This window comes from Amphibalanus amphitrite, unplaced genomic scaffold (genome assembly GCF_019059575.1).
Source record: "Amphibalanus amphitrite isolate SeventyFive unplaced genomic scaffold, NRLGWU_Aamphi_draft 000379F_arrow, whole genome shotgun sequence".
Lineage (NCBI taxonomy): Eukaryota > Metazoa > Arthropoda > Thecostraca > Balanomorpha > Balanidae > Amphibalanus > Amphibalanus amphitrite.
The window spans coordinates 28,834-45,700 of record NW_024881873.1 but is presented as its reverse complement, the minus strand read 5'-3'; the positions used below and the strand labels follow the sequence as shown (position 1 = coordinate 45,700).

The 16,867-nt window shown below is 56.9% G+C and overlaps 1 protein-coding gene across 4 annotated transcripts in view; it reads right to left on the bottom strand.

Moving 5' to 3' along the window:
- The window catches only part of LOC122390017 (teneurin-m-like), a 95,912-nt gene that overhangs the window by 66,783 nt on the left and 12,262 nt on the right, over window positions 1–16,867 (bottom strand). For all 4 annotated transcript variants that reach the window (XM_043382577.1, XM_043382579.1, XM_043382578.1 and 1 more), the window contains exons 2-3: window positions 8,403–8,534; window positions 2,749–2,833 (exon numbers count right to left, since the gene is read on the bottom strand). In XM_043382577.1, coding sequence (XP_043238512.1) covers window positions 2,749–2,833; window positions 8,403–8,534 — 217 coding nt within the window. The remainder of the gene's footprint in view (window positions 1–2,748; window positions 2,834–8,402; window positions 8,535–16,867) is intronic.

The following is a 16,867-nucleotide window of genomic DNA, read 5'->3' as shown; positions in this document are numbered from 1 at the left end:
CGCCGTGTAGCCTCGGGTGAACGGCCTGCTTCGAGAGCAGCCGAAGTCGTCGGGGTCCGTGGTTGGTGTCGGTGAGTCGGGGGTGTCAGTCTGGACTTCGGCAGAGACCAGTCGGGCGGGTCGAGTTTGAGAGGTCGAGTCGAAGGTGGTCAGTTTGGTCGTTTGGGTGCTGGCGTCGGTCGTCTGAGAGCTGGCTGTCTCGGTCTGGGTCTGAACAGGGACTGCGGTCGCCTTAGGGGCCATGACCTCACCATCTGTCTGGACAGAGGCGTCTGTGCGAGCCGGAGGGGGCTGCATCGTTCGGTGCTGACTCTCAAGTGGAGGCCAAGCTGTGGAGTTGAGCGGCGGGGGTTGGAATGGCGCTCGCTCTCGAGTGTCTCGTTTGGTGGTTTTCCAGACGGGGCAGCTGTTTCGGTCCCATGCTGGGTGTGGACCAGAGCAGAGAGGGCACTTTGGGACCGAGGTACAGTCACCTGTGGGGTGGCTGTCCCTGGCAGAGCACTGCCCGCAGACTGTCTCTTTTCGTCGGCAAGAGCGCATGGAGTGGCCTAGCTTCCAGCACCTACGGCATTGCCTTGGCAGCTGGATCCAGGGTCGAACAGGGACGGAGAGGTACCCGCAGAGGAGCTTTCTTGGGAGATCGAGTCCTTTAAAGCGAAGTCGAATCAGGGGGTTTGGAGTTCGGTCCTTGGATTTGAGCCTCTGCACCTCGATAACACCCTGCGGGGCTAGTTCGGTGAGGAGCTCTTCGTCAGAGAGGTCGCTGAGGTCCGGACAGTGAATGAGACCCTGCGATGACATCAGGTTGGTTGCAAGAACAGCCGAAACAGGTTTTCCGAGCATGGTTTGGCAGGAGAGAAGGGCAGAGCTTTGGTCTTTGTTGAAGGTCGAGATGAGAATTTTGCCAGATCCGAGTTGTTTGGTTTTTTCGACTTCCGAGTCACAGATCGAGCGGATTTCCCTGATGATGGCGAACGGGTTCCCTCGCAGTGGAGTGTCATCAGGCCGGCTCATCAGGATGAGAGCGCGGCCTTCTGGTGGGTCAAGGTCGGGTGGGAGACGCGCCCCTGGAGGCGGTCCGGTCGAGTCCATGGCCATGATCGGGGTCTGTTACAGGCAAAGATAAATAGTCCGGTTCGTTATCACCGCTAGGTTTCCCCCGGACTGAGCAGTTATCCTAGATGACCTACCTACAGTCACATAGAGCAAAAAGAGCTGAAGGCTTACTCAAAGTTAGCGACCAAGGTCGTCCATGGACGACCCTGGAGCTCAGTGAGGACACCGTGCGCTAACTGACGTGAAGCGTCGAACTGGTGCGTGAATATCGAAGAATCCAAGGTTTGCGACTACTGCACCGTGCGACACCGACACACAACGAGACAGACGCGGCGAACAGGCGGCTCGCGTTGACGGTATTTCGAGGCCTTATGAAAATAAACAGCGCGCACGGCGTTACGGGCAGCACAAACACGGAGCGCGACCAACGCAGGAGGATACGCGAACGAGGCTGGCACCACGGACTGGCAGGGAGGATGCAGGAGACCTGGCATTGCGGCCTGGAGGATAGGTACGCGAACGGACCTGCCACCGTCGCCCTGCCGACCTCACTCAGGGACGACTGGACCCAGATGGAGGACTACTAGAGGAGGGAGAGACAGAGGTAATGAGGGAGAGGTGACTCATTAAGGAGAGGTTCATTGACAGTGCATGATGGTGCAGGGGTACATACTACATACCAAACTGAAACTGGGCTAGTGGATAATTGAACAATCCCGCCCTGTATTGAACAGCCGAACAGGGCATGGTTGCAAACAAGGACAGAACAGTGAAAGTCAAGTCCTGCAGCCATGTCGGAGACCGTGGTCCATGAGCTAGTCTATGCCCGTCTGATTTGGTGCCGGCTGTTTGCGCCGCCCGCCCGGTGATGGAGGGTTGTTTCCACACCCGGCTGGGAAGCCGCCCGTCCGGTGATGGAGGGCTGTTTCCACACCCGGCTGGGAAGCCGCCCGTCCGGTGATGGAGGGCTGTTTCCACACCCGGCTGTTTGCGCCGCCCGCCCGGTGATGGAGGGCTGTTTCCACACCCGGCTGGGAAGCCGCCCGCCCGGTGACGGAGGGCTGTTTCCACACCCGGCTGGGAAGCCGCCCGTCCGGTGATGGAGGGCTGTTTCCACACCCGGCTGTTGGCGCCGCCCGTCCGGTGACGGAGGGCTGTTTCCACACCCGGCTGGGAAGCCACCCGCTGTTTGATGACGCGCTGACAAGTATTTATAGTTTCCTGGGAATGAGGAACCGAAAACCGGGCCGCGCCGTTTCGGTGATGGATGCCTTTTTAACAACAGCACTTCGTGCCTTTCCGCTACAAACGGGCCCCCGTAATCACCTCATGGTGCGTGCAATTCCATTTGAAGCCACGCAACCGGCGCGAGGCGAGTAATGGAGCCGCCGCGGCCGGTACCGGAATGCAAACGACTGGTCTGCCACCGTCTGCGGTAGGCGCCGCTCGGGTCAGCGGGGCCGGGTGGGGCGCAGGGGCGGGGGTGGTGTCGGGGCGGGGTTTGATGGCCGGCGGTGAGGTGGCGCTCCCGACAGGCTGATTGCCGAGCTCGTTACTGGCGGCGCCTCTGACGACGACCGGCCATTCCGACGGACGGCCGCCACTAATCCGGCCGACCAGGTGGGGTCGGCCGGCCCCGGTGACCGCCCCCCCCCCCCCGGACCGCCCCCACAGCGCGCGGCAGGCACTCACCGGTCCGTCTTGGAGACCTCCGACTTGGACGGGCTGCCGATGCTGCGGCTGGACTTGTACGGCGTCAGCGTGTTGGCCGCCGTGTCTGCCGGGAGAGCGGGGACGGGGGAGGCGTCAGAGCGGGGACGGAGAGGCGTCAGAGCGGGCCGATCGAACGGCGCGGCCAGCGCGGCCGGCCGACCACCTCTATCCAATTACCAATTACCAATTAAACGGCGCGCCGTTTGGCGCTGAGGCGGCGGCAGCGCTCTGCTCCCGGCCGCCCCGCGCCCTGCCCGCGCTGAGGCCGACCGGGCCGGATGGCCGGCCTTGGGAGCGAGCCGGGGATATAAGAAGTGGCCGCGGTCCGTGTCCAGGACGAATACAGAGCAGTCGCTGTGCGGACGGAAACCCGCTGACCCAGAGAGGATGGCACAGTTGCCGCCCGAGTCTGTCAAAGCCAATGTACCCAGTACACTTTTTGACAAAGCTCCCGGCCCAGCGCGGCGGCATGCAGCTTCTTGTGAGTGTGACCAGCGCCTTCTTTGTTCTGTCGTAAGCTGATCCGATATACATAATCCGTTAATCATTGCAAATTACAACAGCTAAGTCTGAGTTCGAGTCTTTAAGAGCTCGTCAAACCACTGCCTTGTTGCAAGTGGAAATTGGTGGTGTTTAAAGTTGCATGGTTTAAGAACGAATTGCAAATAGCATAAACGTCATAGAAAGTAATTAGAGACGCTTGATGGATTGTAGGTAATGGCAAAACGATCAACTTGTCACATTGAATCATCCTGAGCTGCTAAAATTATCGATCGGCATGTGTTCGATCGGTGAAATTCCCTTTTACGAGTATGTTATCACTTCTCCCGTCAGCAGACGGTCAACTCAGAATCACGGCCTCTGTCCGGACTGCTGAGTGATCGGCATCTGTTTGACGGTTCATTACCCTTTAGGGTATGGCATAACGTTAATGCGGTGGCCATTCGTTTGGAGCCGGCGCGGTCATTCCGGGCCGCGTGGCTGGGTGCCTTTCTCCGGCAGGGCCCATCATCTCGTCTCGGCGCCCCGGCTGCACTGTCGGCGTAAGCCCCAGACCGGAACCGGGCGCTCATTGGCGTGGGAGGTGAGCCTCGGCAGGGCCATTTCATTGAAGCTTAATTTGCATTTAGTCGTGGCCATGTGGCACATAGGCTGTGGTTCGTAAAGGACTGCCTGGCGTCCTTTTTCAAGAACTTTTACGTCATGAATACGGACTGCACAATGCACATTTGTAATACCTGATGGGCAAGACACGAGCCTGGTAAAACAGTTTGTCCCTTCCGCGAGACTCCATGATCCATGATCGTTCATTCAATCCATGATCCAAGACCGAGAGATCATGGTTAAAGAATCGGTGACCTGTGGTGACCTCCACTGGATCTGGGGGTGACCCGGCGCTGTGCCGAGCTGTCTGTGACCGCCGTCTGGTTACCGTCTGTGACTGTGTCGCTGGGGTCGGTGGCCGCGGCTGGGGCGCGCGGGAGCCGGACAGGCCCCGCTCCGCCCGGCGATAGCTCACGGTCATGGTCAGACCCAGGCCGTGGGATGGGTGACTCGGCTCATGGACCGGTGTGGGAGGGATGGAGGCGGAACGGAGGGGGAGGGGTCAGTGACGCAGCGATAACGGTAGACCAAGAGGAAGGCCAGGTGATTCTGCTGGTTCAGTAGTGAGATAAACACTCGCCGTTTTATCCGGTGTTATGAACAAATATCAAACAGTATATTTTTTCTCATAAAAAACATGGCTTCTCATTTCCCCCGTACCTATTCATTTTTTTTGCGCCCTGCTGCCTATCTTTGTCACCTGCCTCCATCCTCTTTCCTATCATTCTCCCTCACTCTACCTTGGTGCGCCATTGACGATCATTCCCGCCACCGATGGCCAGATCTAATCAAAACTTTACTGCCCAGCCGGCCCGCCCCGGCAGAGGGGCGGGGGCGCTGAGATGGACGCCCTCCGAGCACCTGCCCGGCACCGGCCGCTGCCGCCACCGGCCACCCATTACTAATGCACACACGGGGGCGGCCACCGGTCACTTTACGACAGCTTGGCTTCCGAATGGGCCGGGGTGCGGGCGGCCCGGTGGATAACGCATCATTGGAGGGACAGGTGGGGAGGTGGGGGGGGGGGGGTGATGGGGGAGGGACAGAGTTTGGGAAGTAATTACAAACGTTGGCCAGTTGAATCAGTTACTGAACTGAGCTGACCATCCGAGATGCATCTATTGAGAGACCATTCAGATGGTGATAGCTGGACGGACCACACTGTCCGTCCTGCAAGTCACCGGCTGTCACCGGTGCAGATCGGCTATGATTGGCTGAGCTAAGTGTGACCAGTGACAATAATGATAGGGAAGGCAAGACAGACCTGATCGGCTACAGCCGCGGGCGTACCGTAAAAACGGCTGCTTTTGAAGCCGCGACAGATCGAACAAACTGAACCAGTAGCGGACCGGGCACAGACTACCGGACGGACGGGACAAGACCGGACAGAGACAGACTGGACAGACGGGACAGAGACAGACTGGAAGACAGACGGAAAAGACCGGGCACAGACTACTGGATAGACGGGACAAGACCGGGCACAGACTACTGGACAGACGTGACAGATCGGGCACAGACCATCACACAGATTGGACAGACCGGCACAGGTCAGTCGCCGTTGGTTGTGGTGGGTAGTTTGGCTACAGGGCCAAGCACGGCTGTTTGGCCGCCGCGGAGAGAGCCGGCAATATCCGCCTGTAATTCGTTTGATCGGGAGCTCAGTGAACCGCGTAAGCTGTCGAGCGGGACAACCATTCTGTTTACATCTCCAACGCTGCCGCCGCGTGGGCAGGCAGCCGTCGGTGTGTTATGATTACCGGCCGTGCAGTCATTAGCGTGGGCCCGTTCCACGGAGCGGTCTCCGGGAGCTCGGCACGCCGTCCCGGCCCGAAACGTGTCGCCGCCGCCGACCGCAGCCGTGGCCCATTCAGCGGCCGCTACTGATCCTGTGCAGGCCGCATTCAGCCGAGTAGCCTCTCAGACGAGAGCGCCCTAAACACTGGAGCCCGCCGACAAAGGCTCTCTCTATTCAGCCGGTAAACGGCGGCGCGCGGCCGCGGCCGGCCGCCCGGTCAATTAGAGCGCGGCGTCTCGGGGGCTGGCGGTGACAGTCCGCCCCCTCCCTCCCCTGAGCCGCCCCCCTCTTCCTCGTCCTCCGCTCTCTTTGTTGGCCAGCCCGTCTGGTTTTGTGCCACGCACGGCGCTGCCGCGTCAGCGTCAGATGAACACATGTAATCACTCTTAGGAGACTATTCCGACACGTTAAACAACAACAATCGCTAAACCTGGCGCCAGCGGCCCGATCATGGCCCGCGCGCCCTCCTGCTGAGCGTTGGTCGGACCCGGGCGCGCCGGCCCGGGGGACGCCTGCCGCCTGATCCGCACAATCCTGCCATTGAGCCGCTCCCCGGCGGAGGAACCGTGCGACGGACGGCGGCACGGCGGAGGGCCAGTGGATGGACGGCGGCCCGGCCCGGCGGAGGAACCGTGCGACGGACGGCGGCCCGGCGGAGGACCGTAGGTGGATGGACGGCGGCCCGGCAGCCGGCTGACGCTGACAGGTGGGGTGGCAGCCGACCGCCGCAGGCCGCCGGCGCCCGTTTGTCTCCGACGGCCGGCCGCGGGAGCTGCTATCCGTCTCCGCTACGCCGCCACCGTCAGGAGCCCACAGGTCGAGCCGGAGTCGGACGGAGCTCACAGGTCGTGCTGTCGGCCCGAGAGCGCTTCATCTCAGTAACATTTATCCCCGCTGTGACTGTAGTGTGAGTTGTGACAGAGTGGGACAGCATAGAGCCCGAGGTGAGCCGCGGCGGGATAAACAGCCCGAGCCGCGGTGGAATACAGCCCGAGCCGCGCCCAGGATGGAGCGGTATAGTGACCGAGCAAAGGTTGTGGCAGCTGTGGCGGGATGTGGTCAAACTGGCCTGAGGCTGCGGCCGCGGGATGTGGTTCCGGGCCGGCCTGTGGTTGGACTGAGCCCCGGCTGCGGCAGCGCGGCCGTCAGATACGGGGACGTATGGCGCCGGCAAATGGAGACGTAGACCGCGCTACCGCGGCCATTCCGAGCCAGTTATTTCGTGGAAGTTGTCAATCCTGCCGCTCAGAAGTTACCGTTCCGTGCAGGCTATCGGTGCAATTAGCTGATGAACGCTCCGAACGGCCCCGACGTGAGCTGGAATATGAATCAGCCCCGGGCCGGGTCTCCAGTGAGGGCGAGGCCTGCCTCGACATCTTTCCCGTTCAGCGCCCTGTCGACCGAGGTCGGCCACCGCCCCGCGCGGACCGGCCGATCAGCCGAGCCGATCGGTCCGATCGGCGGGTCGGCGGCGCTGCCAGCACCGGGCGCCGATACCGTCTCGGTGGGCAGCGGTCAGCTCGCGGCCGGCCCATAAAGCGGTCCTATCGGTCCGCCGACACGCGCCGCGTCTATACCGACCGGCGCCGGGCAGCCGCCGATCCGACCAGCACGATAACATCGCGGCGCGGCGCGCACAATTTATGGCACATGAGTGCGTTCTCCGGCGGCGGGATAACAGTGGGCGCGGTCGGCTCGTCGGCGGAGAAGCGTTCCGTTTCGATATAGGCTTCCGATGCGGCCGGCGGCGGTGGGGAGTGAGGGCGGCTGAGGCGCCAGCTCGCTGGTTCGATTGGCAGCGGGCTGGTTCGATCCCGCTCCTCCGCTGATTTAGTAGTATTGATATCGTTGCTGTGAATTCTTGAAGGGTGTGATGGGAAGAAGAAGAGCATTCGTGACTCCAACTTTCAAGTGCTATATGAGGTGCTCAAAAGAAGAAAGTGGAGTATCAATTCTAGTTTGGAAACTACACCCGAACTTTTTACGCTACAGACAGGACATAAATTCTGTATAAATGAATGCGTTCGCAGTCATCTGTGTAGTCTGTTCTGTGTAGTTTGTTGATCTGCCTGTGGTATGTGAATAAATCACCTCAGCACCGGGCAGTGATGGGAGCTGCGTGCGCAGAGATGAACAGACTAACGGAGTCTACCCAGGCTACCCGGCGCCTACCGTGTTCACTGCACATGCATTAATCATCATCAGACGGCGGCGGCCTGTAAAACGCGCCGCGCTCCCCGGCGCGGGTCACGAGCGGTGACCTCTGGGGTGTCGGGCCGTGCCCCCGGTCGGCACCCGGGCCGTATTTCACCGGATCGGGACTGGTAACGGCCCGAGGGAGACGCGGCCACCTCAGATCGGACTACCATCGGAGGCCGCCGCGCCGGTCGGAGCCGGGAGGCCGAACGGGGTCAGCCAGATCGGGGACGATCAAATAACACCGAATGGAGGCGCTGCGACCGAGAAAATGGTCCGGCCGAACCAATGTCTGAGTGGAATTGGAAGGTGAATGTTGAAATAAAACCGCTAAAAACGAACAGCTTCTTCTCCTAGACGTTACTGCACGTTCAGATGCCATAAAGTTTGTTTCACTTGGATTGCGGTTTAGCAGCCACAGACTCTAGCAGTCAGGCTGGCTGAGCTGACCCTGTCAGTAACTCCCTCCCCAGCGCTGACACTAAATAACATTGACACTGACACTGACACTGACAATGACACTGACACCGGCACTGACCTGATGAGGGGATATAGACGGAGCCGGTGGGCGTCCGCGCGACGAACTTCTCCAAGTTGTGGTCGTGACCGAGGCCGTGGCCGGTCGGCCGGGCGTACCCGTGCGGCGCCGCCTCCGCGTACTCGTACATGTCTGAAACAGCAGCACCGATTGTCAGGGAGCAGTCGTACATGTCTGGAACACACCATCATCGCCGGTCAGAGGCCAGTCGCCGACTCTGATTCCAAAAGCGACAACCATTGGAGGTAGCGCCCGACAACGTCAACTTTGTCGACCGGAGTATGGGGTTTGTTTTAGTGTTGTCGGCTAGCTTTCGATACCACTACAATAAGACATGAGAGCATGGGTAATATAATTTATCTAAAATGTATTTATATGATGTACGATGTGGGTCAGTTTGTGTCTGCCAGCACAGAGATGTTTTACATTATTTTCTGCAAAACACAAGTAGACGTGAGGAGTTCAGCGTACTCATAAACGCTCAGTGTAGAAGTCACTCGACTTGATTGGAGATTCACCTCTCCAGCTCGTCACAGACGACGCCGTCTCCTTTGAAAGTGTCTGGCACAAAAAGGCGGTCTGCTCCGCCGATTGAGCGCTGTCTCCGACGTCCGCGGCCCCTCCCGACGACGAATCATTGTAATTTGTGCGCCCGTCGCCGCTGAGCCGGCAGGCCCGCACGACGCACACTGCACTGCCGAATCATGCCCGCTGAATAGATAATAATGCTGAGTAATGGATGCAAGAAGCCCACCGGCGGACCCGCCTAATGGTATAACCAAGGGTTGTTTAATGAGATAAGAGCAGGCATTAATCAATAGCACACTGCGAATTAATAGCGGACTAAAGAAGTGCGAGGCAAAACACTATCAGAATTTACGCGCGGAAAGTTAGGTCGCTTAGTGCACCACGTAGGTAGGAAGGTACGAATGTTGAACCCACTTTGTTAACACTTGATTACGAGGCTATGAGTTGAGCTATATGCATGCCTTTAGCATGCTGTTGGCATCTGTTTGAACCATCAAATGAATTGCAGAAGCGAAATTAAGTCAACGAAGTGGATGATTACCGTTCGATGTTTGCTCTATTGCAATCAGAATCGGTCAACATCACATCAGAGTGGATGGAATCAAAGCAATCTGCTGCAACGCGACCTTCGCTCGGCAGTTGGCCTTTAATCTGCTGTGTATGTCGCGCGTCCCGTGCTGCCGGGCGCTGTATGCCGGTGTTGCTCCGCGCCGGCCTCCCTATCCGACCGGCCAGGCGCTCCCCGCCGACCGCCGTCAGCCGTATGCAAAGGCTCCGCTTGATGTGAATGCAAATAGCCCTTGATGTCTAATTTTTCGCCGCCGAATCTCGGCAAAACAAACCTCCCAAAGGGAAGGGCTGCAGGCTGCTTGTAGACAATGTGGCTGCTGGAAATAATGTAAAGAGGATCGTCAGAGATGATACTGGTGAAAAAGAAACGAAAATTATTGCAATAGATTAAACGCATTGGAAGAAAAAAAATCATCAGGAAATGTGTGGACTGGCAATAATTGTTGGCTAGTTTCTTGGCGCCAGCTCACGTCCTTCTGGGGACGCAGTTTGTTTTCTCAGGCTGGTTCCGAATGGACAGCGGGCAGGGGTGGCATGTCTCAATTTGTCCGATTGTACCAAACTGCCGGCAGTAAAGACCGGCCGTTGAAGAAAAAAAGGAAAACGTCCGGAAGATGAGCCTACCGGCCACCGAGGGGAGAGGCGAGTTATATCAGAGGGCAGAGAACAATGGCCGGGGGAGGCGGAGGTGACCAGGGGGAGATGATCGGTGACCAGGGCGAGATGATCGGTGACCAGGGGACATAATAGGAGTCCCGTCTTTATAGCACCTTTGTCATCCAATATGGTGTGAGGTGGACACTGCTGAAACATGTGCAACATAGGTAGGTATGTGGATTGTGGAATGGTGCGTCACTATCGCGTCGTATACGTCTCTATATGATAATAAAATAAGTTTGTCTTTTAATATGTTAAGATGGGTAGGTACCTATGCAATGAATTTTGTGTCAGATGGTCCACGATTTTGACTATACCTAAGAATAAACGGCCAAGAAAGGTTTTTGTCGGAAGTTTTAAATTGTGATTGCTACTATGCATACGTAACTATGCTGTTCCACTATATAATTAAAAGCTTATCGACACATTTCGTGCGAACGACTAGTCCTCGCTGGGCGTTTGGCCAAAAAAGTCCGTTTGTGACTCCCTCCCTCGGGACCGTGTGTGGATGCAGTCCGGCCGGCCGGCCGCGCGCCATTTCACGCTCGGACCGTTCCGTCTGCGATACGGCGTCTCCGTCTCGGTAACGAATCCTCACCGCCGTTCTCCCTGCAAAAAACATCCGGCAGCCGCCGAGTGCTGCTCCAAGAGCTTCCCTCGCGGCGGGAGAACTCCAGCCAAACTTCAGAGAGGGAATTCACAGAGCTCCGAGACTCTGCAGGCAATCGGCAATCGCCGGAACAGACCGGGTGGCCACTTCAGGACGACATTCAAATCCCTGTCCGTGAATTTCATCTGGTGACGGACGGCAGACTGCGCTCCCTCGAGGGTCTGTGTCCTCGGTCTGGTCCCCGGCGGCGGCTGGCGCTCCGTGGTCCGTTCGTTTCCAGTGACGGCGGGGAGTTGGCGGACTGGCCGGCCGGTCCATTCTCACGCGCCCGGCGTCAGTCGGCGTGTCGGGTCTCCGGGGCATCTGTCGGCCGGCCCGCCCCGGGGCGGAGAGCTCCGCGCCGTGTCGTCAGCCCTGATCGATGGCCGACGCTCCGGCGCGGCCGCCGCGCTCCCCGCGCCGCCCGCCGCGACATCCGTCATCGCCGCCGCCCCCGCCGCCGGCGGCGTCACGGCAGATGACACCACGCGCCTCTGTCGTCCCGCCCGCCGGCCCGCCCTGCAGTCCCGCCGGCGCGGCGGCGTCGAGACGGTGCCGGCTTCGCTGCGGCGTCGCCGAGCCGAGTCGACGACACGATAGCGCCGACCGGCACCGGCCGCTGTGGGCGCGTGACGCCTCCGTCGGCACGGTATGGCAGGAATCCTTGCGGCGCGGCGCCGCTCCGAGCCGGGAGACAGGCTGTCACGCCGGACCCTCAGCCCGACACGCGGACGCAGTCTGTGACGGGTAGCGTGACGCCTGTGTGATACAATGAAATATGTGCGATGTTTCCGCATACGCGCACGTACTTCAAGGTCTTCTCGTACATAAGCTATGTATTTATTGAAAATCACGCATAGGACTGTCAATATAATGCGGTGTAAGTACAAATGTCCATACATATATTTTATAATTTATTTCCTATACAAATATGTCATTCAGCGGGCATCTTAGGAGATCAAAGGTTCATGCAAGCAACGTTTCCCTACCGCCTGTCTCCCTTATCGACACATCATAAGAAAGCTACCTGTTGGATTCTGAAAGATATCTCATATCAAAGTCACATTTTGCATCTTTGAAGCCGACCCATTTTTATTCCAAATGCGAACAGTGCATCACGGATTTGCATATTGCCGAGTTTCCGCTGAGCCAGGACATCAGGCTGAGTCGAGAGGTCGGCGGCCGCGGTGACTGCAGGAGCAGAATCCCACAGCAAGAGCATCGGCCGAGCAGAGGGCGGCGTGGTGGGGCGGGTGGGAGGTGTGTGCCGGGGGAGCAGAGGGCGGTGCGTGCCGCGGCTCCCGCGTGCCGCGCGCGGCGCCGGTCGGCGCGCCGTCACCTGGGTGGGGCTCCGTGTCGCCATCCGTCTCCGGGCCGACCGAGCCGTGACCAGCCTCGCCGCCGGCGCTCGGTCGGCGGCGCGCCGCGGTTTTTGCGGGGGCGCCGTCAGTCCGGCGCATATTTACGTCTGGACAACGAGTTGCGTTGGAGAGGCCGGAAATAGTGGCGATTTCAGGACCGCAAGAATGGACCGTCATTGGAATGATTCTTTTTTAAACCGTGCACTGTTTTCGGCCGGAATTTAATAGTTACTACAAAATATTTTGTAATTACGTTTCCACCAAGAATGAATGCCATCAGGGCTAAATTTTAAATACTATTGCATTTTGTCAAGAAGCATATAGTGCTGTTATATTGCAGTTTTAGCGCGTTTGTTACAAAATATGAAGCGAATAAGCGTCAGTGTAATGCATCAACAGCAATGCCGTATAAGAGCAACAGTGCCAGAAGTTAACTTGAGGGAAAGCTATGCTAATTTTGATATTGTCCATCCACTAAAATTTATTAAATATTTTGCTTTGTGTATTCCAAAAGGAGAGGGAACTATTTCATTTGTGCCTTCATGTCAGAATTGAAGGTGGATCATTAAATTTTCAACGCAGTTTACAAACAAGCATTTGGTCTTTCTCGTTTATAAGCAGTGGCTAAGAAAAGGTTGATCAATCCTGAAGTTCAGTCATCGTACCTCATCTTGGCAGCAAGATCCCCCAAGGACAGAGGATATATTGTATACATGTCCTGTTAATCAAACATTTTTGTGCCTTCAAAGTTCAAAGGCTTAAGTTATCTGTGGTGTGTTCGGAGTTAGGCTATATGGCCGTTTTTGTCGTATGTTTATGTGGAGATTGAATATAACTGTGACCCTGTGCTTGTTTGTATACTTACGGTCAAACAGGGAACAGCACATTCACATAACATACTCACCTAGCACCTAACTCATAGCTGTACCCTGCAGGATCTGTACTTGTTCATGTCTTGAGCATTAACAAAGCACTAAAAGTAGCTTAGTAATCATTCCCCACATTTTCTGAGCATCTAACATGACATACAGCAGTGCAGAGCAGCTTCAGAGAAGAAACACTTTAAATGCACAGACTCACACCAGCCACCCAATGAGCCAGTTCCTCAGTTGACTGTTTCCCTGGATGCAGCTTGGCAAGGTGGGCTAACTATAGGCAACTTGAAGGTTAGCAGGTAAGATTGAGTTAGGGTGAGTACCTACCTATAACTGGGTGCTAAACTGCTATGCAGGTCTTGGGTAGGCTGCAAATATGTGTGACGATTGAGGTTAGGTCAGCTGTCAGGTAATTCAGGTATGTTCATTGCTCAGGTCACATTTCTATGGACACTTGGCAAATTAAAAAACTAACATAACCTAATCTAAGCTAACCCGACTAAACCTACACAACTGCTAACGAGGAACTAAGCACCCACCTACTTGTGCCTACATCTCATACCATGTCAAAACTCAAAGTAGAGTTCCTTGGTGGAAGATTACCCTCAGTACTTTTTATCCCAGCCCTGTGAAGAAAACTAATACTTCTAAGCTCTGAGTCACTGCTGGCCATCCACACTCCACAGGAAGAAACGCTGAGACTGAGAGCTTTGCCATTGAATATTGGACCAACAAATAAGCAACAATCATGAATCACTATCATGAATGACTATGAACACATCATATGATCACATCGTTGCATGGATTGTCACATTGACAATTTTATAACAATCCTTTTTTCAAGAAATACAGTAATGATTAACATCAAAATCAACATAAAGTGGATTTAGTGATCCAAGCTATCTCCTCCAGTAGCAATGGAATGATCGCATGTTTCATTCGCCAGACACTGAGTACCTGATGCACATTACAATCTGCATAGCATCTAAGCATAGTAAAACTGCCCAAGTCCATTCATTCTAGATTTTAACTTGATAGTTAGCACTAATTTATCTTGCTGTTGTAAGTTATCATTCAATATTCATACCAATACATCAATATGCGGCATGCGCTCATCAGTCAACATTTTCTGGCATGATCCTGCTCAGCGTGCTCTTCAGTATTGCTCCAAGGTTTACAATATTATAGCTTGTTTTTGGACAATAAGCTCTTTTAATTTTACTTTTTCTTGCTGATATATGAGCCCGATCAACTTGCGTTTATCAACCAAAATTTCATAACTTGTTCAACTTGATATTGATATTGCTCAGTAGTCAGGACCTTGGACCTCTGTCGTCAGCCTCCTGGATACTTCAGATTGTTTTCAGTCAACATGCTTCTTAAATATGATATAAGTCAATCTTAAGGGATTCAAAACATCCAACAAAACGACGTACAAGAGCAAGAAAACCACCAGATAAACTAAAAAATGGCCTTGGAACAGAGCCAAGTGGTGCTCCATTTGTTTGTTTACAATGATTGTAGTGCTGATGTATTTTTAGGACTCTGAACGTCGGCTTATAAAAAATGAAACGTTTTTACAAAAGTTGTCAAGCAAGTAATATTTATCTGAAAGAACTAAAATATTCAAAAGCCAAACACTATGAAATACATGAATCGGAACGAAAAAGTAACCCAAAAATCCAGCCTAATCACCGGCTCCTAAAACTGCAACACAATCAGCACTTTTCCCCGCAACTCGTTGTCCAGACGTAAATATGCCAGTCCGGCAGTATATCGTCCCGCGTCGTGTCCCCGGTGTTTGTTTGAATAATACCCCGGTCGGTCGGTCGGTCGGTTGGTCCGCTCGGCGCGCTCTGGCCCGAGTCGACCGGTCGGTAGGGCGTCGGCGGCCGTTTTTCGCAGCCGCCCGGCGTGACGCGGTCTCGGCGGAGGTCGTGCGCGGCATCTCCGGTGGCCGGGCGTTTTTACGGCGCCGCTGGCCGCCGCTAGAGTTGTTTTGCGCTCGCTGCGACACTCCAGCAGCGCGTGTTTTGCCGGTGTCGTGCGGCGGCGTCCGGTCAAAAATCGCCCGGTTCCGGCGCCGGCACGTCGCGTCGCGCCGCGCAGTTCCGATCTGCGGGAGTCGCCGCGCCCCGCGCCGGCTCGCATGCGCTCGACTCGTTATCATGCGCAGCCATTTTCTGGGTTAACGGTGCGGCGTCAAAACACCCACCGTCTGCCTCGCGACGGCGCCGGTGAGCTCGAACATTGAAAGGACTCTGCGGATTCCAGGGACTCCGGGGAATGTGAGGATTCAGAAAACCGCGCGCCGCGCCGGCTTGAAAACGACTCGACTGGCAGCGGAGCGCCTGCTCGCCGGTCGGCAGACGCAGGCCGTTCCGAAGGCAACACCCGGTAAATTTATTCATGAGGTTGGCCGTGTGGCGCGCGCCACCCCGAGCGCCTAACAACAAATTGTTGCCATTTGTGCGCGGCCGGAGGCGGCGGCGCACAATGCCGGGCGCGGTGCACCCTCAACGGGCCATTGTGCGCGCCGTCAATTAGGACGCGGGCACCCTTTGGCGGCGGCCGGCGCCTGTTTTGCTCAGATAAAGCGGGCGAGCGCAGGGCCGCCGCCGGTGTCACAACACGGCGTCGGCGGTGTCGGTGGCAGACAGCCCCTGAGCGGCAGCCGCCGCCGCCCTTCCGGCCGCCGACGCGACGGTCACATTGGTAGGCCAGATGGCGAGCGTGCGGCGTAACTTTGATCCCGGCGAACTTGTGAAATTACTTTAATAGCCGGTGTGACAGCTCCGGCGGGCGGCGGCAGTGTCTCACAGAGTTCAGAACTCCAGGCCCAGACAGACAGGCCGGCTCGGAAACTGGCGCCAGCTCGCACCGTCCAAACGGTCGGCCGCTCCGGCGGCCCGGGTAAAAAGCTGGCAGCTCCGGCGGATGACGTCAGACGCTGCCGGCCGCCGCTACCGCAGATCGGCGGCGAACAGGTGAAGCGCCGGCCGTTTTTGCCTGCGCGGTTCTCACGGCACTGCGGAGGGCGCGACGCGAGCTTGTTTTCTCAGCCGTGCGGCGCGGGAGAGGGACGGCCGCCGTCGAGTGGCGCTGAGGGGACGCGGAGGGGCGCCGCGGGCTGGGGCCGGCCGCCGCACCCTCCTCACTCTCAGCCAGACGCCAGAAGTCATTCTCTGGCCGCTACTGGCGGCCATTCATTCTCTGTTGTCACACTCGCCGGACTCCGGCGGCTGGCCTGACTGGTACTGTAAATATTTGTGGCACGCGAGCGGCGGCGTTTTGAGACGACCACGCCCCGGGACGGCGGCTCTGAGCTCGGTACAAGCTGGTCTGCGCCACCGCCCGGCGCTCTGTAAACAGTACCGCCGTCACCTGAGCGGCCGCTCCTCTGTGTGACCTCATCTGATCCCGCTGCCCGGGTCACTGCAGGAGGATATTATCACCCGCTAATGGCCGGACCGGCTCGCCCCTGATGACCTCCAGAAGCCGGCGCCACATCCACGGAGGCGATGTTGTCACCCATTAGCGGCTGTTTATACAGCCAGTGCCGGCGGTGCCCTTCAGAAGCACCGCGGGCTACACTGGAAACTAGAGCCGGCTTCGGGCAGGCGACTGACATTTGCATGCAATACGCCAAGTTAATGCATTCCTCGTCGAGTTTAGCGCGGCCTTGCATAAGCTCCTTTGAGACTGTGAACCGACTGGTGTAGCACTCTGGCTGCTGTAAGCGGGGAAGTTTGTTCATTACGGCGGTACTGAGTTAGTGAGCGGCACAGGTGCGGCGGTCTGCGACCAATAACGGGCAGCCGCTGA